This window comes from Cavia porcellus, unplaced genomic scaffold (genome assembly GCF_034190915.1).
Source record: "Cavia porcellus strain 051 isolate PalLab524CR breed Dunkin Hartley unplaced genomic scaffold, mCavPor4.1 scaffold_16, whole genome shotgun sequence".
Lineage (NCBI taxonomy): Eukaryota > Metazoa > Chordata > Mammalia > Rodentia > Caviidae > Cavia > Cavia porcellus.
The window spans coordinates 30075202-30098977 of NW_026947499.1; the positions used below are offsets into that span (position 1 = coordinate 30075202).

The following is a 23776-nucleotide window of genomic DNA, read 5'->3' on the forward strand; positions in this document are numbered from 1 at the left end:
GTCACACCAACAGGCTGTGGTGAGGTCACCCTTAAGCTTGAGCCCATGGAGCAGAACCAAAGGTCTCCCATTTTGTCAGACCACTGTGTGCTATCCTTACTGGTCCCATGTCTATGAGGGACAGGTCTAGCCATCATCATCCCCCGCAGCCGTGCTCAGGCAGCTTGGAATGCACTGTAGCTCTGTGACAGCAATCATCTCTACCTGTGATACAAAAACAGCTCTTGTTTAAGGCAAGGCCAACAGGAATGGTGTGTTAGTCAATGTTTCTGGTCCTGATGCTGAGGCACGAAGTGACTGTTGCTGGCCTGCAGTGTGCACACAGGCAGTGGTGGATGAGCTGCTGCTGCTGGAGGTCTGGCAGGGGTGGAAGGTAAAAGCAGACCCTTGAAAAGCCACAAGTGCCTGCTGCTGTTCTTTTCCATTTGGCACATGCATAGCCACATCCTACTTCCTTCATGGCCAGCAGTCCCCGCTCCCAACTTGATGCTTGGATCCTGGGAGCAGAGGCTTGGAACCCCATTTACAGAGCTGGGCAGTCTTGCCACTGGACTGTCTGCCCTGCTCAGCGCCAGGTGCCTGGCTGTTCTCAGATGTCCCTCCTGTCCCTGCCTCCCTTCTGCCTGGCTCCTCATGGCCTAACAGGCCTCCTCTTGGCTGGCATGTGGGCTGAGACACTGACCTGGAGGAAGATGAGAAAATGAGATAGGTGTCTCAGAAGGGCAGCCCCCAGCCCCAGGTGGGTACATAAACCTCCACAGGAAGGCGATGTGGAAACCAGCATGTGGGCTGAGATCCCACTGCAGAGGCAGCATCCCCAGGCTGGGGAGAAGCCATATGCTTCCAGAGCTGAGGAACTGGTGGGGCTGGTGACTTGGTTTGGCAGCTTGCCCGCACAAGGGACAGGAGCATGGCAAGTTCAGATTTAATGTTGTCATTGGTGCCAGCTTGCTGTCTGCCATGCTAGGGTTCTGCATTAAGTTATAGCTAATTGAGAATCAAGCGTTTCTAAAGAACCCCCTGAAGGGATGTTTTCCCTTTGTGCAAACAGTTCTTTTGTGCAGAGGGAGCACAGCAGTTTCTTGGCAGATACAGGTAGGAAACACCTGAGTGAGCATCACTCTCTGAGGAGTGTGCAGACGTGCACCGCACACCAGCACAGCCAGTCCAGGCTTCAGTGATGGCCTCCCTGGGCACTTTGTACCAGTCATCCTTCTTCAGATAATCTCAGGGCACTGGCTGTCCTATTGGTATCTGAGGACCTGAGGAGTCATCTACTGCTGGATAGAGAGTGGGGTTTACCTATTTTCTTGGAGCTTGTGATTGTGATCCTGTCTGAGACATTCAGGGAGCAAAGGGAAAATCACCCCAGGCTGCTGTCCAAGAGAATGAGACCAACAAAACAGTGCTGAGCAAGTGCCACTCACCTGCGGGGCATGATGATGGCTAGACCTGTCCCTCATAGACATGGGACCAGTAAGGAGAGCACACAGTGGTTCTGACAAAATGGGAGACCTTTGGTTCTGGCAGCAGATTTCTCCAGAGGCAAAGCTTACCGGGTGGAGACACCAAGATGTGTGGTCCATGTCTTTATAGGGCTGCCTACCTGCTATTCCTGTGATCACAGGTGCCTGTTCCCCTGTGCCTCAGGCAGTGGCTAGGACTACCAGATATCCAGGTGGAATCCACATAGGCTCTGAAGGTGTATACAAATTCCATCCTGGGCCACTGAAATTACTGAAGGAAATACCCCAAGGCCACTCTAGCTGGCTGTGAAGTCACTGGCATTCATCATACTGAGATGCCAATAGAGGGCTCCTGGACAGGGTCTGGGGCAGACCCCCAGAGCTGAGAGTTCTGTCCTATAGCCCCTGGATCTGGATTCTAACAGGAGAAGAGCTCAGTCCTGCTGCCACCCTAACTACAGCCTTCTGAGACCCCTGAGCAGAGGACAGATATGTCAGGACTGTGGCCTTGACCCATGGAAACTCTACCTATAGTGTTATGGCAGAATATACTCCCAGAGTTGGCACAAGCACAAGAAACACCTGCTGCGATTTCTGAATATGAGGGTTTTCTTTTGTTTTTTGCTTTTAAATTGAGTTGCCTTCCCAAGATGTAGAAGAATGTATGGAAGAATACGTGGAGAAGACAAACAACTGGCTTCTTTCTTAGTGATATGCTAGATGCACTGGAAAATGTCACTGCAGACGTGGATGAGAGTGAGGCTGGGGTCCCACATGCCATTTCCAGGCACCACCATTCCCCTGACCTGTCCTGGGGATACTGCACGTAGAGGCTTGGGGACCACTTCAGGGCCATACATCCTTTCTGCTTAATACCTTCACTATTCTTTCCTGCAAGCTGATAAGCACGGGTTGTTTGCCTGGCAGATAATACTGACAGCCATGGAATTGAACTTCATGACTGGGCCATTTCAGATTATGCAATATTAAAATGATCTGAAGAAAGTTAACACCTAAGTTCATGTACTAAAGAAGCTGCTTGGTTAAGAGCTAAAGTAACCAGGAAAGGCATTTAGTAACTGGGGAGAAATCCAGAGTGCTGGATTTGCAAAGTCACCCAAATCCTGCAGACATCATGGCAGTGTGCAGAGGAGCCACTAGGCTTGGGTCTGTATCCCTGCCCTGCCAGCACAACTTCTTGACTATCTGATTGTCCAAGTAAGATGCTGGTGACCCATGAACACCTGGACATCCTTAGAAAGGATCATTTCTGTATTTAGCAAACTGCACAGGCTCACAGCACCCTCATCCGTGTGTCTGGAATGCACATCTCGTGGCTGCTGGTGCTAGTCCGTTTGTTTTTGCAGGGCTGGGAATTAAACTCATGGCCTTGTACCTACTAGGTAGCACTCTATAACAGAGCTATACCTCTAGTTTCAGCTGTAGATTGCTTTTGTGCCTACAGTGGTGATGCTAAAGACAACATGGACATAAATGGGGGTAGGATAGGTTGGGAGCCCCCACCTGTGGGATCTTGTTTGGATTTCAGAGGCTCTCAAGGAGCAAGGCCCAGTTTCCAGTGTTCAGGGACCAGTGGGTTGAAGTCAAGGCAAGGTTTGAAAGGCTGCCTCTTTACCTGCTGCTTACCTCTATAAGGCCACTTCCTGTTGAGTGCACATGGAGGATGAGGAGAATGAGGATGTTCAGAGGCACCCACCACCCTGTGTGTTTACAGCTTCACTTCAGTGAGGGCTCATAAGATAGAGTTCTCTGTCACTTGGCATCAGAAAGGTCAAGCCTGCACTGCCATTATCCTCTGGTCTGGCCACCAGGACAGGCCACTTTGATTTAGACACCCTGGTAATGGCCCTGGATGCTTTGTGGAGGCAGAGCTGGTCAACATTCTGAGCCAGGTACTCAGTGCTGCTGGTAGCAGTGGCTGCTGCCCAGAAGCAGTGTGTCTTGCAACCTGAGACTATGTAGTGGCCTGATGTCTTCAATAACCCTGCACACCCTCCATTATCTCTGTATTCTCAATGATCAGGTGCAGGCCTCCTATACACAATACTGTGGTGGGGACATCAGAAACTTACAACTGTGACAGTTTTGACCAGCATTGTCTTGGTTGCTTTTCTCTTGTTACTAAGACAAAATATCCAACACCTAAATTAAGGAAAGAAAGGTTTATTTAGCTCAAAGTTTGTGGAGGTTTCAGTCTATAATCAACTGGTTCCAAGGCAGAGAGACACATCGCAGAGGGCAAAAGTTCATGGCAGTGGAAAATCGCACAAGCCACAAAAGTAAAAAGGGAGGAGCATGGAGAGAAGACTCTGTCTCTTGTATTGTATGTAGGTCACACCCACTTGGGTGTAGCACTGACACCTATAATCCCAGCATTGGACCGTGAGTCATTCACAAACTCTAGGATCCTGCTTTCATGACTGCATGAGGCTTTGGGGGGACATCCAGCCTCAATCCATAACAAATATCCACAATGTGGCACCCCCAGCAACTTTCTCTGGTGACTGACGAGGTTCAGGTTGTTGCCATTTAAGTCTAGGTCATTCTTCCTCCCCTATACTCAGTGACTATGATGTGTCCAACACCCCAGTGGCCCAAGGAGAACTGACATGGTTCTCTGAGACACTGGCAGCCACCTCAGCCTAACATAGCCAGTGGGTTCAGGTGATCTGCCTTCCCCAGTCAACACTAACACTCCTCGGGACAGTGTGGTGGGATCCTGGGGGAGGCTGGGAGGTGGATGAGACAGTATACACTGTTGTCAAGGTAGCAGGGACTTTCCTCAAGGGACTGAACTCTCCCCAACAGGAGGGCTCTGGGCCTGTGATAGAAGCCGTGTTCTAACCAGCTCAGACTTCTGCTCACTAGATCTAGGATGCTTCTGCTCATGTGGATTAAGTCAACTTTGGTAGGTGGCCTGGCAAGTCTATCTCTAGGGAACCCAAGACACTGGTCTGGCCATAGTTCTCCACCAGTTAGACTTTCTGAGTGTGTCTCTTATTCCACTGCCATTACAGAAATCTTTCCTGTCTTGTCTTTGACAATGAAGTGACATTCCTTGGCCCCTCTGGATGAGTCTACCCTTTGAAGCTCTTTTTAGTCAGCTCCACCAGGCACTCCTTCCTACGATGGCTAAAGTCTGACATTGAGCATCTGCCAGCTTTTTCCCCTATAAGCAATCTCCTGGGCCCTTAGTGGGTCAGTCTGGGTACTGCTTCCCCTTATTCCGTGGCATATATCCTAACAAGTGTCTTTTGGGTAGAATATCCTTGCCTGTTTGTGAATTCCATCTCAAAGAGAGGAGGCTGAGCAAGCAACATTAAAGGCTGCTGGTGACAAAAGCCAGCAGCAGAGGGGCTAGTAATACTAAAGGGCCTGGCACCAGAGAAGGACAGAGAGTAAAAAAAAAATAGCTGGAAGCCACCTTCTCCTGAGACCAGAAGGGTTCCCAAGGCTGGTGGATGGCTGCTAGCGCTGAGCAGTAAGGAGAGCTGTTACCATCAAAAGAATAGATAGCACCAGCATTTGAGCAATCCTCCTGCCTTAGCCCTCCAAGTAGCTGGGACTACAGCACATATCACTGCACCTGGTACCTACTGTAACTGAGAGAAGAGCAGCCACAGAGCTCTTTAAGGATGCTGTGCTCCCTCAGCAAGTTCATCCCTCTTCACAGAAGCTAACAGTGTGTCCCTCTGGACCCTCCTACTGTGGGCACATAGGCTTTGAAGGACAATTCTCCAACGTGCCAGTCTCCCAGCTTCTGGATCCCTTCCCTGCCTGCATATCAAGGCCATCAAGCAAATAAAAGATGTGACCACCTTTCGGATTCATGTCTCAGGCAACTCGACACCAACCCAACTGTCAGAGCCCTTTCTAGGCTCCCTGTAGGTCTGTTTCAATTACTGATCCATTTAATACTCCAGCCACCTGGACTCCCCCCCCCACTTTTAAATTTTATTTTGAACAGAAAAAAAAATTCAAAACACAGTAATTAGGGAGCAACAATGGTATACACATTGCATATTGTTATCTTCAAATTAGTTACTCAGAGGCTCCCTTTGTTTCTGCTCCCACATGTGTTCTCTAGATCTCTATGGGTACAAGCTGGAGACACCAGGCCCTCTGGTTGCAGTACAGTGTTCTCAGCATAGCATGTACTTTGTGCCTCCTCCCTGGAGGTGCCAGGGATGAGGTGGTTTCCTGAGTGTGGCACTGCCTTGCAGGGCAGCATGGGGGGAGACTCTGGTTCTTCACCTAGAAAGGGGCCAAACTCAGAAGGGGCTGGGCTCTGCTGGCATTAAGGGTAAAGTGCAGAAGTTTTTGCTTTTCTGGGATGTCTGTAGATCCCACCCACACATTCGGAGTCTTGTTCCTTCCTGATCAATACTAGACGATGCTCACTGGGCTGGCCATGTGCAGGGGACAGTGGAAGCCTGTTCAGAGCTTTTATGCTATTGCCACTTTGTGCACACATGAAGCTGAGCTTTTGTCTTTGGTTACCGTGAAGGGCTTTGCCTGATCAGTGTCTCCGTGTCTCTGCTAGAGTCCCCTGGAGATGGTCCTGCCCTTATCACTTAACCCTCTGCAATAGATAGCTGTGGTATCAACTTGAATGGATTAAGAAATACATAGCATTTATTTTTTAAGTTGTATAATTAATTTTCTTACAAAAAAAGTAATAATAATAAAAAAGAAATACATAAGAAATTAGTGGAGCACAGTTCTGGACAGGCCTGGATGATGGATGACTGATTGGTAAGCCAAACACTGAAGAGGAACGACCAACCCTGGATGTGAGTGATGCCAGCAATAGGCTTGTAGCTTGGACAGAATAAAGAGGAAAAGAAGCAGCCTTCCTTTTTGCTCTTTTGAAAGAGCTCATCTTTGCCTTCATCCCCAGTTCCTGCAGGTTTCCAGCACAGACTCTTCAGCCTTCCAGAGCAGACCCTTTAGCTTCCAACACCCTCGCACCTGACTCTGCAGTGAGCTCCAGGCCTTTGACTTCTGACTGGATCTTTGGCTCTCCAGAATGCAGACAGCCCTTTTGTATCTTTCTACTCCTGACTCTGTAGGCAGCCACTGTAAGCCTACTTGTAAATTCTTTACATATCATGTATATATATAGCACATATAAAAGTGTTTGATATATATAATATATACTTATCTATAAATATAAAACATTTACTATGCATAGTAAATGTGTAATACTAAATGTCCCTGGAGTGAACCCTAACTGATAGACCCTAAGACTGACACTCCTTCCCATCCTGTATCTGGCCTTGCTTTTTTTTTTTTTTTTTTTTTTTTTGGTACCAGGGATTGAACTCACGACCTCATGCTTGCCTAGCAGGCACTTACACTGCTGAGCTAAATCCCCGGCCCATCTGGCCTTGCTTTGAACACCATGAACTCCTGTTTCAACTAGCTTGGCCACCCTGTGTCTGCCCCTTTTCTGCTATACTTTTTTCGGAGTTCAGTGATGTCTTTGCCTACTTCTAGCCTCAGTCATGGATGTCGGGAGTTCCTGCTCATCTCTGGCATAAGGAGCTACCCAGACATCAGCAGAAGGCCAAAGGCCCCAGAACCCACTCAGGAACATTCACTCATTAGCAAGGCCCAGCAGGGGCCCTATCCAGGGGGACCTGCAGGCTCTGACTCTTAAGTAGAGGGACCACTGAGAGAGATTGCACCAGAAAATTTATTATACAATATCCTTAGGCTGGTACCACTGCCAGGCCAAGCCATACCTCTCTATAGGCCACAGATTTCAGATGTCTTGCTGGTCATCAGGGTCACTGTCAGATGGATGCCATAGCTCACAAAAGGAATAGGAAGCCTCATGAAAAAGTGAAGACTCTGGTCCTTGGGCCACACCTGATGGTCCTTAGGGGCCTTTGACTGTGTCCACTTTCTGGGCCAATGCTGGAGTGAGATGCCTACTTCTTGTCTTGAGTCTCTAGAGAAGGGAGAGTGGCTGAGTCACATGCGTTGGTATAGTGACCAGACACTGATGCGCTGATCCTTGGATCCAGCAGCTAGCAAGCCATTGGTGGCAAAGGCCACACAGTGGACAGAAGCACTGTGGAAAGCCAGCACTGCCAGTGGTTTCATGGTCCGCCAGTGAAACACACGGATGCGATGGTCCCAGCCTGCGGTGGCCAGGATCTTGTGGTCTGGCCGGATTGTAACATCAGAGATCCCAGGGTTGGTGAGTTGGTGAGTGCTGCACACCTGCAAGACAGAAGGTGGCATGATGCTCTTGGGTTGAGCCAATAATGTTCAGCCATGGGCACCCTGCCCCACCCTGCAGTGGGTTCCACAAGAAAGCACAGGCTCCCTGGTAGTCACATACTCACTCCCATTCAGTTAACCTCCTCCCCAGGAGCGCTTCTGTTCTCAGCTGACCACTTGGCCATAACCGCAAGGATTCTAGTTCTTCCTCAGCCTGTTCTGACAAACTCCTTCCTTATTAGGACATAGCTCTGGCTTCTTTACTGTGGGGAATACACTGCACCTTCATATCTAGAGAGGCAACAATTCCAGCTTGGCAGCAAAATGGAGTTGACATTCTCTCAGATAAACCTTGGTCAGCACCCACATCTCAGGGAGAATGAGAAATGCAAACCCTACCTTCAGCAACACTAAGCAGTTGAGGAAACTGTGTGATGAGGAGGAGCTAAAGGGCAGCCAAAGTGGGAAGCAACAGGGTGTGGGTAGCAGCTGTGGTTTGAATGTGTTTCCCAGAAGTTTACAGTTGAGAACTTAATCTCCAAAATCACATGCTGATGGCATTTGGAGGTGGGTCCTTGGGAGGTCATTAGGGTTAGATGAGGTCATGAGGATGGAGCCCTTGTGGCAGCATTAGTGGTTTATAAGAAGAGAAAGAGATCTGAGTTAGCATACTTGCTCTGAGACCACAGATGTCCTCTGTCATGTTATGAGGCAGCACTAAGGCTCTCATCAGATGCCAGCTCCATGCTCTTGGACTTTCTAGCCCCCAAAACTGTGACCCACATAAATTTCTATTCTTTATACTATACTCAGTCTCAGGTACTTTGTTATAGCAAGAAAAAATTAACTAAAGCCCAGGAAAAGGGCAAGACAATACCAGAGGTAAAAGGGTTGCACAATGATGCTCCTTCTCAGGCTGTAGAGAAGCTTACTCCTGGCCTGGTTCCGTGAAAGGGCAGTGTGCTGAACAAGATAAGGAATTATGCAGCATTTTTGACCTGCATGGAATTGTCAGGGAGTCATCCTCTCTCTGGGGGCCAAGAGCCCAAGCTCAGGGCTGGTGAACAGGAAGCCTCCTGTCCCAACGTGTACCTCCTGCAGCAAGCAGGGGGTGGGGCAGGAGTCAGAGCTGGCTTTGTGGTCAAATGTCTAAGGCTAGGTATGATTTAGCATATTCCCCTAAAGTTCATGTTTGGAGCTTGATCTTCAGAGTGGTGATGATGATGTGAAACCTTTAGAGATAGGTCTAATAGGGCATCCTTAGGTCAGCTGGAACTGTTTCTTTGAAAAGGACTGTGGGGCCTAAGTCTTTTTGACATCATGTCTGATGATGTAATTTATTCCCTTGGCACTTTCCTGGCATGAGGTGATGCCATTCATTAGGCTTTCACTGGAGTCAAAACCAGTAGGGCTAGCTGATCTTGGACTCTCACTCTCTGAAACTGTGAGGTAACTAAATCTCTCTTCTTCATAAAGTTAACCTGCCTCAGATATTTTGTCATAGTAAATAAAAACTGACTAGTATATAAAATTTTTGGTTACATAGGGCTAACCTATGTGCTATACAGCATTGGCATCTGCCCCTACACCAAGTGAGAAGTACTTTGCTAACACAGTGACACCTAGTGATGGCCATTTCTTCTACCAATTAGTCTTGTATATAGCCTGGCCCTCTTGGGTGTGAGAACCAAGTGTTCTATCAGAATTACTTTTTCCTAAATGCCTCCTAATATACATACCTATTAAAAGAAGTAATATTTATCTCTATAGAAATAACACAAGGGAGGGCCAGGGATTTAGCTCAGTGGCACAAGCAAGTGTGAGTTCGATCCCTGGTACCAACCCCCGCCCCCCGCAAAAAAAAAAAAAAAAAAAAAATGAACACGAAAAACCCACAAGGGGCTGGGGATATGGCTCAGCAGCATAGCATCAGCTTGGCAAGCGCAAGTTCCTGATTTCAAGTCCTAGTACCCAAAACAAAAGTAACACAAGAGCAAAGCAGAAAAGAAACAGAAAAAACAAACAGAAAAAACAAACTGCAACATTCCTCACAACAAAATATGAAAACAAAATAGTCACTAAATGATTTACTCATAAATTAAAACAAAACTAAATGAATTAAGTTACATCTATAAATTATCTCTCTAAAACAGGAACCAAAAGAAACAAAACACTAAGGACAGTGGACCTGGCAGAACTTAGGAAAGAACTAGAAGAAGACAAAAACTTAAAGAAATGAAATGGCTGAGTGTGGTAGTGTGTACTGTAATCCCAGCACTTGGGAGGCTGAGGCAGGAGGATCATTGAGAGTTTGAGACCAGTCAGGGCTACAAAGTGAGCTCAAGGCCAGCCTGAACTACATAGAGAGACCCTGTCTCAAAAGTACCAAAAAAAAAAAAAAAAAAAGATATGCTGTAGTAAAATTCTTAGATCTAATAGCTGATATAGTCTTCTTGGTAACCAGAACAGATCACATTGATCAAGAGGGTATAAAGTACATGCTGTGCTCAGAAAAGTCTAGGCTTCATCTGTGCCAGCAAACCAGAGTAATGCTCACACAGGCTAAGAAGGTATATGTGGACCAAGAATTTTATATCTAGCCAAAATGTCACTCAATTGTAAAGATAATATACAGACATTTTGAGCATGTAAGAACTCAAAGGATATTGCTACCAAAAGCTCTTCTGGAAGGACAAGAAGATTAATTTCAGTGTTGTAAGAGATAACTGGAGAACTACAGCAAATGGTCTGGCAGAAAGCACTGAATCTGCTCAGCAGCAGGATTAGGTCTGAAATTCATGGGGATTATGGCTAGAGAACCGGTTATGTAACTAACAGAGAAAGAATAATGAGAGAAATGTGATGTTGGTTAAATTCACTTGACTTGCTCCTTTTTTGTCATTTGGGGGCCAAAGATACAAGTAGTCAACCTCACACTTGACAGTGTATCTGCCACCTACTATAAGTAATGACAAAATCAGCATTATTTTCTTTTCCTCTCCCACTTGACAAGGACCTAACTAGTGTCCTGTATCTGTCCTGTATACTTTATAAAGCATACAATTATAAACACATTCGACAGTTTTATTATTGGATCTCAATGCTAAATCTAGATCTGAGCTATTAAGACACTCCAGAAGGACTCCTGGCAGACATACTAAGAGACGCAAACAAGAAAGAGCAGGCCATCTTCACAGGAAAAATTGAATTTACAGCCAAAAGCACTATAGACCACTATGACACTTCATGGTGATAAAGAGCACTATTCAGCAAGTGCCATGAGTATCTGTGTGGCAAATAAGCAGATTTATCCTTCATAAAGCAAGAATAATAGGAAAGTGGCTATGATAATAGAATAACTAGCACCACACTAGTGATTATCTATAAACAACAATCATTGGACTGCAAGCAGAGGAGACTGCTGATTATGTGAACCTCCCAGTTCTCTGTCCTGGAGACAATTCCCTGGACACAAATCCAGGCAGAACATAGTAGTCATGTTAAGCAGAGAAGGCAAATAACAGAATTTGGGTAGCTAGACTGATAAAATCTGTGACGATAAGGTGAAGCAAAGGAGGGAAATGGGGAACTCAGGGGTACAGGACAATATGTGGGGTTCCTGATGAGTCTTTGTTTGAAAAGTAGGTTGCATAAGCCCAGAGCAAACTGCACAGGGCTTAGCAGAGCGTGTTACTACAGGGTCAAATGGACAGGCAAGCAAGGTCAACTAAGAGCAGCTAAGATGCCATAATGGTGTGGGGTCAGTAAGGAGTCTACTATGGAGTAAGGTCTTCTACAGAGGTACTAGGACACGGCTAGAAACCATGCCTCAGCAAGGTCTGAAAGGAGGCAGCGTATGGGTTCTGTCATAAAGGAGCCCGGGAATGGCTTTCCATCACCTGACCTAACAAAGCACAAACCAAGCCTACAGAAGTCCAAGGTAAACAGCCAGTAACTGAACTTCCTACTAGAAAAAAAGCAACTACCTGAGCTGAGGATGTAGCTGAGGAAGACCTGAGCTGAGAATGTAGCTCATGGCATAGCACTGCCTGGCCAGTGTGACGCTCTGAGTTCAATTTCTAGTATCAAAAAAAAGCAACCACTGTTTAGCACAAGATAACAGACCTCAGAGTTTCCATTATAAATTATTTATACTATCTAGCGTACAAACAAAAAATTACTAGACATGCAAAGAAGTAGAAATATATGATCCATAGGTGGCAGGTTGGGGGGAGCCAACTACTTAATAGAAACTGACCTCAAAATGGCATAGATGTTGAATATACCAGGCTAAAACTTGAAAGAAGCTATTTGCTTGTTAAAACTAAAGGAAAATGCACTCAAATAATTATGAAACAATTTATCTGGATGAATGTGCAGAGAAATAGAAAAAATATTTTCAGTACTGGAAATTGAACCCAGATTATTTACTATTTACACAAAGCTATATCCACAACTCTTTTTCTTTTCTTTCCTTCTTCCTTTTTTTTTTTTTTTAAAAAGACAGGGTCTCACTGAGTTATTAAATTTCCCAGGCTGGACTCTTAACTTGTGATCCTCCTGCCTCAGCCTTTCAGATTGGGATTACAAGCATGTGCCACCATGTCCAGGAAGAAATACAAATTAAAGAACTAAAAATCTCAATAATAGAAATAAAATATTTATAGGACAGGTTTAATAGCTGATGGGGAATTTTTTTTAAACATTGGTGAACTAGAAGACAAATCAATAGAGATTACCTAAACTGAAGAAGAGAGAAAAAAAGATTGAAGGAAAATCAGTAAACAAAGCTTTAGGGACCTATCTATCCTACTGAAGCCATAGGAAGTAGCAAAAGTGAAAATGGTCAAGGAAGCAATATTAGAAGAAATAATGAAAAACTCCCCAACTTTAAGGATCAAGAAAGCTCGGCAAAAACTCAATGAGGTTAAGAAAAAAAATAAATCTAGGAACAAACATGGCAAACTGCTGAAGACCACAGATAAAGAGAGAATCTTGGGCACAGCCATGGAATCAGGTATACTGTGTACTTGGGAACAATGATAAGTTATCACAAGTTCTCATTGAAACAACAGAACATCTTTAAAGTGCATGAAGAAAAATAAAACAAAAATTATCCTTAAATTCTATAGCCAGGGGCCTTAAAAAAAGGAAGGAGAGGAACTGGAGGTGAAGCTCAGTGGCACAACACATGCTTAGCATTCTTGAAACCTGGGGTTCAATCTCCAGCACCAAAAAATTAAGTAAATAAAACAGAAGGAGAAATAAATATATTTCTGAATAAAGAAAAGCTAGTGTTGCTCCCCTCCCACTATACCAGTATAACAACACTATAAAAGATGCTAAAGGATAGTCTAATAGCTAGAGATTTAATTCCAGAAAGAATTTGGATCACAACAGAGTGCCAGAAACAGAAAGTAGGTGAATAAACGTAAAATACTGTGTTTTAGCCAGGCATGGTGACACACCTCTGAAATCTAGCACTCTGGGAGGCTGAAGCAGGAGGATCACAAAGTCCAGCCTTGGCAACACTGAGCTGACTCTTGTCTAAAAGCAAGGGGTTAGCTGGGAAATAGTTCAATGTGAAGGCCTGGGTTCAGTATCTAGTACCACAAAACAAAACTGCTTTAAAAATAATTTTGTAAGTTTTAAAAAAAGACAACAAATGATTTAAAGCAAAATTAATATTGCAAGGCAGTTTCTGATGTGTACAAAAGTAAAATGTACAGCAATAGTAGCATAATGGATAGGGAGGCTAGATACATGGAATGGTACCAGTAAACAGTTATTACTTTTGCAACTGTTAATCTATAAGCAACATTCGAAAGGTAACAAAAGGTATAGCTAAGAAGTCAAGTATAGAAATGAAAGTCATGCACTGCATTAACAATGCTTTCGTCAATGATGAACAATATATATGATGATATGTGCCACGCAGCCTAGGTTATAGATACAGGTAGCGTGTACGATTGAGGTCGGTATGAATATACTCTGGCAATGGTGGTGAACCTGTGGCGCATGTGCCTCAGTGGGCTGTTTGTCGTAACTGAAAGCCCTAAAAGTTCACCATCGCTGCTCTATGGTGTTGAAACAAGAATGAAAACATGAGAAGACACATTTCTCAGAATATATCCCATCATTATCTGACATACAACTATATCTGATTCATACAAGAGAAGGCAGGGAAAGCACACAAAAGGGTCAAAAAAACAGAGGTAACACATGGAAAGCAAATACGAAGGTAGCAGACTTAATTTCAGATTTATTTATTTATTTACTTTTTTGGTGTCAGGAATTGAACTCACAACCCCAACCTCGCACTTGCCAGGCAGGCGCTTATGCTGCTGAGCTAAATCCCCAGCCCCAGTCCCACATTTATCATTAACTACATTAAATACATCAAATTTTTTTTTGGTCTTTTTCTTTTTTTTTTTTTTATTGGTACCAGGGATCAAACTCATGACCACACACTTGCAAGGCAGGTGCTTATGCAACTGAGCTAAATCCCCAGCTATCATTAACTACATTAAATACAAACAGGTTACATGCTCCAAATAAAATGTCAGAAAGGATCAAAAAGTAAGATACAAATACACGTTGTCTACAAAAGATGCTTTTAAGATATAAAGTAGAAGATGTTGAAAATAGAAGCACAGGAAAAGATGTACCATGCAAAGGAAAAACCTAAGACAGTTGATGCCTCTACTCAGACCAAGTGAATTCAAAACAGAAAACAAAAAATAAGGGGTGTTTCAGCACAATGGTTGCCTAACATATACAAGACCTTGGCATCAACCCCCAACACCACACACACACAGAGACAGAGACAGACACACAGAGAGATTAGAGATTTCCTAATGAGAAAAGCTCATCGGCTCATTTGCCAGGAGGAGGCAGCCATCTGAAGTACTTACGTAGCCGGTGTCAGAGCTTCAAAGACCATAAGCAAAATGGGCAGAACTAAAGGAAGAACAGGTGTGCTGATGGTCATAGAGATTTTAAGAACCCTTCCTCCCTTCTAGCTGGCAGAAAACAAAACAAAAAGAAATTGGTTAAGATACTGAAGACTTGAACTACAGACTGCCCATAGTGACTCAAATCATGCTGATAGAAGACTCCACCCAACAACTGCAGAACACCTGGCCTTTCCAAGTACATGTGGTCTGTTCCTCAAGACATGTGGTTAGGCCAAACACCAGCCTCCATAAATTTCTAAATGCTGAACTTGTACAAGGAACATTCTCTGACAACAGAATTAAATGAGATTAAAAAAATCTACAAAAGCAACAAATATTTGAAAATTAACTAATACTTCTACGGAGCCCATGGATCAAAGAAGAAATCACAAGAGAGAAAATACTTGGCATTGAATTAAAACAAAGACATATGTTGAAATCTACAGGGCAGATCCACAGCAGAGGTGATGCTTATGGTGGGAGCTGACATCCTCACAGTCCAAGAGACAGAATCCAGAAATGTGGACTCCACACTATCTTCTTGACACACATTTGCATACCCCAAGACCACCAAAAGATCTCACTGAGAGAAGCTAAAGGATGGCCTCAAATGTAAGAGTTCCTAGGCAATGTTTGTGGTACAAAATGTAATCATGAGTGGGAGATCCAGCTTTATGATACATCTACATATGAAGGGCCAGGGAGATGAAAGGAAGATGACTAAAACAACTAAAGCTTGGAAAAGGGAATGGTAACTAAATAAAACATGGCCTGACACAGGTAACCAACTGACACAGCACATTTATCTGCACCTTCAAGGCTCTGGCTACTGCATGCCAGGAAGATATGCCTGACCCAGGGTCTACTTGTGCAGTTTTGTGTCCAAAAACACCCAGAACTTTCTTTTCAGGCACATGTGGAATACTTATGCTAACTGGTTGGGCCCCTACATTTCAAAGAACTGATATCATTCAGACCTTGCTTTCTGACCACAATGTAATTAGGTTAGAATTTAAAAATTAAAAGATAATGAGGGCAGGGGTGGTTCCCAAACATATGGAATCCTCAAAACACTCTAATCAGTTCAGCAGCCAAAAAACAGACAAAAACAGGATGCCCTTAGAAGTGAGGGGTGATGAAGACAATGACATCTTGCAGTGTGGGGACCCAGCTAGAAGCTACCTGGTAGGACACAGGCATAGGACAGCTGGGAGCCAACAGTTAACATGTGCAGTGCAAGTCAGAGTGACCTGGTGAATACAGAAAACGCTGGAGGAAGGAAGAACACAAAAACAGAAATGATGGATCAGAAAAATACAGACCTTCAAGGATCAGCAAAGGAAGACAGATCAGTAACAAAAAGAGACACTACTATGAATTGACAGACATTTGCACACTCATCACAAACAGCTACAAAATAATCTTTAAGAAAATCTCTTATAAATATTTTAGCTTGTAAATTCTTAGAAAAACGTAGCTTCTGCTAAAATCAAGAAACTTAAGTAAGTCCACCAAGAAAAATGAACCTTCTCCTCAAAGAAAATTCCTGCCTGTAGTGGAAAAAGCAGACTAATGACTACTCAAAAAGCAGGTTCCTAGGTAGGCACGGTGGCACATGACTGCAAACTCCGTGCTCAGGAGGCTGAGGCAGGAGGCTTGGAGGCCATTCTGGAACACAGAGCAAAACTCAGTCTTAAACAAAAACAATAACAAAAAAGAAGCAGATTACTGGTTGGGGCATATGGTTCAACATTAGAACACTATCCTAGCATGTATGAGGTCCTGAGTTTGATTGCCAGCACTGCAAAACAAAACACCCGCCCAGACTTATCCAGCAATTGGGAGAGAAGAGGATGTTGACTTCCTAATTCTGGGTCTCTTGATCATACCAACAGCAAAGCCAAGCAGCAGAAAGGGGCTGGTGCTGATCAGGCCACAGCCCTGAACTGCTCTGACTGAGCCAGCAGTTTTATGGTTTTGTGGTACTGTGGATTGAACTGAAGATCTTCACACTGAGATACCTCAGTTCCTTTACTTTTATTTTGAGACAAGGTCTCACTTGCCCAGGTTGAGCTCAAGCTTGCAATTCTCTTGCCTCAGCCTCTCAGGGTGTTGGGATAACAGGTGTGTACCATGTCACCTAGCAGGACTTCTTTTTTTCCCTTTTTGATAGGATCTTGTTATGTTTCCCTGGCTAATCTTGAATTTTTGGGCTCAGATATCCTCCAGTCTCAGCCTTCCAAACAGCTGGTACTATAAGCATGTACCATTGTGCTGGCTTTATTTGGTTGTTTTGACATTAAAGAAAAAATACTGAACAGTACAATTCACTAAATTAATAGCATGAAAAAGTCACGAGTCTGAGAGATGCAGTAAAAGCATTTGTTAAATTCAGTGCTCATCCACAATCCAGACTTTTCCTCCATCTGCTGATAAGTGGAATGGGCCTGATAAAAACCTTCCCATAATCTGCAGCAAACTTAGCCTCCCTGTCAGCCCAGTGCAGGCTGGGATGTCACACGTCAGGTTCTGTTCTGACCAGCATGATCCTCAGCTCAGCTATCTCTCCTGCAGCTTCCTTGTAGCCCCCCACCCCACCTCAATGCCCACTCCAGATCCCTACCAAGGACCCCTACCAGCCTAATCTGCCTTTCCAGCTACCACTCCAGTGTCCAGCTCCAATTCAAGAACCTGCCAACACACCCAGCCCACTATCCCTGATCATCTCTCATGGCCCTACTCTTCTCCTAGTGTCTGCTTGGCCCACCTACTTTGTTTTTATTGGGCAGAGTCCTGGTTCTGAGCTCTCCTGTGCTTCCTGCCTGTACTTACAGATAAACTGGTAGACATGCTGCAGAATACACAGCTCTGAACTCTGTGACCACAAGGCCAAGGGGCCCTCAGCGTGCAAAGTACACAGTTACTAGGCCATACCCTTTCCCCTCCGTACCTCCTCTCTGCTCAATATGCACAGGCTGGCCTTGGAGCATTCCTGTGATGCTATAGTGCTGGTGTGTAGGCATTTGTGTGATTCAGGGGCCCCTTCCATGACTCCTAGAAACTGCTACACTGCTAGTTCAGACACAACCTGTGGCTAGGAAGCAGATCAGTAGGCTGCTTGACATCAATCATCCTTTTCTCTCCGGTGAATGCTGCCGTGGGACAATGGCAGAGAAGGAATCCCTTGGGGGCCAAACAGTGGTCCTCACTGGAATCTACTCAGGGCTCTGTCCCAAAATCCTTGCTATTCCCTCTTCATAAGAACATCCTACCTATGATGCTTCCAAGAGAGAGAGCTGCTTTAAAAGCGCCAAGGGTCAGGGGAAGAGTTCACTGGAGTCCTGCACTTTGGTCTTCACAGGTAGGAGGTGGGTACCAGGGAGAGAGCAGTCCATACCACTTTTCTCACACACTCCATGCAGTATCTGTACCTGCAATGGGCTAAGATATCCAGCTGCTGCTCAGGGGTTTGGATGTGTTAACCCTTAATTGGTGGGAAAAGGAGTGATTCCATACCTACTGTAGCCACTCTTGAAAATGGGTGAGGGCATCAAGACAGAGACAGCCCAGCAGGAGCACCAGGTTTCTCCCAGGCAAGAAGGGAGACACTGGAAGCCTGCATAGGGACCTGGACAAACATCAGGCCCTAAGAAGACTCACAGTCCTGTGACATGAACAGCAGGCTGGATTGTGCCTAAATCCTGAGGCAATGCTTGTCTCTTATTACAGTAGACATGGTCACCCTAGGTGTGCAAAGGGCTCAGGTCAGTAGTTCCTGGCCTGATAGCTTTATTGCTACTATTTAACCCAAGGCATAGGCCATCGCTCTGGTGCAGCTGGGATGCTGACTGAGCACAATGAGTGGAGAGCACGGCAGGTTTGCTTCCAACTCAGGGCTGACAGGGTTGGGGGGGGGGCTCATTATTACTTAAAGACCTAAAAATACTACTGGTTATAAATCAGTCCCTGCTTCAAGGCTGTGGGCCCTGTCCCAAGTGGAAGAGGAAGGAACAAGGCCTGTGTACCACCTGTATCTGACGACAGCCGAGGCCCAAATCTGACAGCTAGCTGCAAAGCCACCTAAGTAAAACAGGCAAGTATGGTGTCAGCAGGTACCTCCAAGGTACCTCCTGGGCACTGTCCTGAGCTGGTAGCCTCCTGGTTACTGCTATGGCCCCTTGCTGAGCCGTGGTCAGGGCTAGGACCCTCCAAGAAGGATCTCTGGCCACCAGTGGCTCTTACAGCACATGACCTCAGGTGCCAGGAATGCACGGCACGGCCACCATCTGGTTCTGATTACCCACGCTCTGCTGCAGGGAACCTCATCCACATCTCAGCTCTCAGTGCCTGCTTGGAGAGACTGATTTGGGCTCAACAGAAGTTTTAGCAAGAAGACACAAACAAGGCACATCTGTGCCTATATGACTCTTGGGCCAAGAGAGGCAGACATACTGCAGTGTTGTGGCATGGGTAAGGATGCTTGTAGATACCAAGGGCTCAAGGCTATCTCACCTGCGCCCAGGTGTCAATTGTCAAGGACCTTCAGACAGCAAAGCACTCTGGATGCTTCCTCTCAGAGGCCTGCAATTTACTGAATCTGAAATCTCCAGGACTTCTCAGGTAGCAATGGATGTGACTTTGATGCCTTTGCCAGGCTGGTGGCACACAACTGCAGTCCCAGCACTTTAGAAGGCTGAGGCAAGAAGATCATAATTTTGAGCTCAGCCTGGGCAACTGAGTCACTTAGTGAGACTCTCAAAACAAAAAAGGGCTGGGGGTATAGCTCAGTACAAAGATCCTAGGTTAAATTCCTAGCACTATACCAAGAGAGGCAAGATGAGAAAGAAAGAGACAGAGAAAGAAACAGAGAGAAGAGAGGGAAGCCTTCACCCTCCCCCCAGGATTGTTCTCTGTTTCCCCAGGAGACCACCTCCCAGCAATACAGTGCTCAGTGGGGGTTGAAAGGACCTCTCTTTCTCCTTTGATGTATTTGGCTGAGCCAGGACCTACCCAGCGTCCACCATCACCCCATTTCCAGGCTAGAATTCCTGCCTTCCCTTCTGCTTTAACTTTTCAATTCATTTATTTCTGTTTCCCCCTTCTGCTTTAACTTTTCAATTCATTAGTAGAGTAAAAGTTCATCTCTGGACTGGAACATGCCCCATAAATTTAAATCTTAAGTTCTAGCAGCTGTTTCCCAAACACTCCAGGAGAGGCTGAAAAGAGGCAGGATGGCTTCTTCTGGGACCTGGGGTGCAGGGAGCTTAGACGGGAGCTACAGAGTACTTGGAGAAGCTGCCAGAGCTTCAGTTCTTTGCAAAGTCAGGCCAATGAGTGTCAGTTCACAGTGGGACAACTACTGGGGCAGGAGGGAGGGATGTGAGGAAGAGATTCCCATACATATCGAGTGGGAACTCAGAATATGCAGGCTCAGTACCCTGAGTGACTCAGCCTCCAATTCTAAAAATGACCATCAGCATTATGGCTTTCTGACCCACTCACCATCCCAGCCCACCATTCTCAGGCCTTAGATACCTCTTCTTCTAGGTGGACGCATGAGAAACTCTGCCCTTGATGCCAGGGCCTTCACTGGCCTCTCCAGAACACTGAAGATGGAAAGATGGACAGACAGAGGGGACGGATTTATTCTGAGTTCACTGTGTTGCACAGGTTTGTCCTCCAAGCATAAAGTAGTACCCACGAGGTGTGAACACATGCCCTGCTTGCCTTGGATCCCACATTCCCATCCCCTCTCCTCACGGGGCTCTGCTGGGCAGGACCCTGAAGAGCTGTGCTCTCCGGAACCATATGGAACAAACCATGCAGGTTGGGCCGCCCTGTGCTGGGTCCTGTGCTCGAAGATCCAGAGTAGATACCAGGCCATCCTCAAGCCACACCAGCTGGGACAGTCCACAAGACATCACGGGAAGATCTCCAGCAAGTCTCATTCAACCCCAAGCCTCATGCCCCTCCCACACATTTTCTTGCTGGCAGTGAGCAACAGCCATCTAGGGCCCCAACTTGCAGACCACCACTGGGGGCCATGGCTCCATGGAGCTTTCTGTAGGTTTTGTTTTGTTTTGTTTTTGTTTTTGATTAATCAGTTCCTTACTGGCCAAATTCCTCTGGGTTTTCACAAAGTGGTTTGGGTCTGCCTGTACTCTACGTGCCTTTCTCTAGATGGACAAGACGTGATGGCTGTTAACCTGAGGTCTGGGAGAAACCCAAACCATGTGAAAGGCTGGCCTACACCCACACCCCCTTCCTCCTGCGACAGTCTTGGACAGGCCTGCCTGCACCGCCTCCAAGTGATTAATTAGCCAGGGATCTGCGGCAGCTCCTCTTCATGCCTAAATATTGTTTCAGCCTATCAGACTGTTAGTGCAGAGCAGGATAAATGAGGCTCGGGGCCCAGCACACTGACCTGCAGGGCCTGCTGCCCATCCAGGCTCCAGACAGCCAGTGCCTTCCCTGCGGAGCCAGAGACGCCCCGTGCCTTCTGAGAGTCGAAGTCAAGGCCCATGACGGGCTCCTCGTGGCAGGAGACATGGCTGCACACCTTCCGCTCCCAGACATCCCACAGGGCCACCGATCCATTCTCATAGCCAGCTAGAAGGAAAGGGCGGGGACTCGATTCTGCCTGTGGGGAACAGCACAATGTCAGCTCCCAGAAGGGTCTGGCCTCCAGTGAGTTTTAGCAAAACAGGGCTCTGGAAAGAAGCAAAGCTGGGACAGCACAGTCAGGGAGCAATTTCCTAAGCTTTTCATGGTGCTAACAGTCCTGAGACTCTATACCCCAGTACCTTCCCACCTCCCAGGAGGCTCTTTGGTGTCTAACACCAGTGCCATGGGTCTGGCAAGATCATTGTTGTACACCCAGGGGGCACCCCAGCCCTAAGACCCTGACTCCTGCCTGCACTGGTTTATGCCTGAAAGGGGAGGCACTGGGCACCTACCAAGGCCTCAGGGGCTGTCAGGGACCCATTTTTCCTGCCACAGATTTGAGGCCACGCCTTGCTGGGACTGGTCACCTGTTTAGAACCCCCAGCCAGGAAAATCACAAGCTCCATTTCTGTGAAAAATGAACTTTGTGTGCTTTGTCAACGTGGCTGCGGAAGCCCCCACCCCTGGAAGCATGGTGTTCGTGGAACTCTAGCAGCCCTTGCTATCATGATGAATGAGGGTGAGGGTCAGAGGGCTCTGTGCCCTGGGCGGACGCCTCGTTTATTTAGCCTCTGAAACAACTACAGAAGAGGAGCGCTGCAGGATTCCAAGTCACCCTGGGGGACACAGCCATCAGTTCTGGCACTAAGCAGAGGCCTAAGAGAAACTTCATGTGGCTGAGCAAGGAAACCTGGTTTAGTCAAGAGGTCCAGGGTGCATATTTAACCAGTGGTCAATATCTTCAAATGGCAGAGTCCTCAGGGTCAAGAGAGAGAGGCTGAGGCTGGGGATTGTTTGATGTCAGCTGGGAGAACCACGTTTGGGCTGGAGGATGCCACCAGAAGTGAGAAGCACACAGCACTGGACTTGCACACAGGCAAGCAAACCTGTCAAGGCCAGAGCTGGAAGAGAGAAAGCCACCAGAAATGACTTGTAAGCTGATTATGTCCTGATAGGACTTCAAGTTCTCAAACACACAACAGGAGAGGGAGGCTCCTGGAAGGAGGCATAAGGCTGCTGCTGTGCATCCTCTTTAGTGATTCTGCTCAGACATCACCTGGAGTTATCTTCCAGGTGGAGCCCAAGCTGTACCTTTTGACTGTGACCCTGATATGCAGGACTGGACTGCCCTGAGTTTCCAAGTGTACCAGTGCTCCAAGCTAGCCCTGCCTCCACCCTGCAGAAGGCCTGGCTGTGCAGCTGTACTGTTCCTATGCTTCAATCACAGGAAAGAGTCCCATGCTGACATTTTCAGAGTACTTGCTCGGAGGTGATTCGTGTATGTTATGCCACACCTCTCCCATAGATAGATGTAGGGCTCATTAAACAGTTGGGCCATCTGCATGGCAGCACCTCATGGGTAGGCACACCTTTCCAAGTAGGTCACTCTGAGCAAGCAGCCCTGGTGGTATCCAAAGAAGCCAGGTGGGAGAAGCCTGGAACCTTTGAAGTCTAATCAGAAATATGTGTGCCTCTGCTACCAGCCAAGATATGGCCACCTGCTAGACCCTGCCCCAGAGGCTAATTTCAAAGAATTCACCTGGGACCATGAGAGTCACTCCCTTGGGGCACTGTGCTCTGGTAGCACCCAGTGCCAATTCCAGTAACCTTGGCTGAGCCTTCCCTTTGTCTTCCCCATGGGACTCTTTCCTCCATGTTTGCTGAGATGAGGTCTCTAGGGACTCCTTTCATCACTGACACTGGTTCTGGTCAGTCTCTGCTTTAAACTGTGGGCTCTAAATTCTGAGCATCACAGCTAATTCAGGGGCTATGTGTGACTGTCCATCTGTCATGTTTCATGGGATAGCTGGAGTCTCCATGCTTGTCCTCTAGTTTCAGCCACCTCGCCCTCTGCTGTACCTGGAGCTTCCCAGTGATAGATTCCATAGGTCAGACAGTGCTTACACATGCTGCCTGACCTCTGTAGGCATGAGGCTCTGAAGTTACGCTGATCTGCTTTCTCTGGCTCCTCCCCTCTCCCTCAACTGAGACTTGGAAACAAAGACTCACTCTGCAGCTCCTCCTGTCCCTTGGTATGCAGTATCAGGGTTCCCATGGGGAGCAGCCAACTCTTTGTACCTCAACATTGAGGGTAACACTGGGGGCTGCTCTGAGAATTGTTGCCAGTGATGCTGCCTCAGGGCTGATTACATCCTAATCTTTTATGCAGTAATTATTCTAATAATACAGATTGGTTGCTTTGAGTTGGGAAATAAGAATAGACTACGTGTTACAGAAAAAAACGTCAAGTCTGGTCATTTTGCCACAGTCAGATTAAGTTTATAACCTAGACCTACAGGCTTGGGGAGAAAAAAGGAAGTTAATGTGGGCTTTTCTTAAGGCTTCATGTTGCATCCATATTACCAACAAAACTGTGATTTGTCCTTCTGTCAACTACCTTAATTACCTTAACAAGTTTGTACATCCCTTTCTAAACAT

The 23776-nt window shown here is 46.3% G+C and overlaps 1 protein-coding gene across 8 annotated transcripts in view; it reads right to left on the reverse strand.

Annotated features, from left to right (window-relative positions):
• Positions 1–6100: 6100 nt before the first annotated feature.
• Positions 6101–23776, reverse strand: part of Gnb1l (G protein subunit beta 1 like) — a 71915-nt gene continuing 54239 nt past the window's right edge. For 6 of the 8 annotated variants that reach the window (XM_063226110.1, XM_005007312.4, XM_063226109.1 and 3 more), the window contains 2 exons: positions 21099–21314; positions 6101–7718 (listed from right to left, as the gene is read on the reverse strand). In XM_063226110.1, coding sequence (XP_063082180.1) covers positions 7467–7718; positions 21099–21314 — 468 coding nt within the window. In that variant the 3' untranslated portion in view covers positions 6101–7466. Of the gene's footprint in view, positions 7719–20209; positions 20281–21098; positions 21315–23776 lie in introns of all 8 variants that reach the window. The other 2 variants (XM_063226113.1, XM_063226114.1) reach the window with 2 other exon arrangements.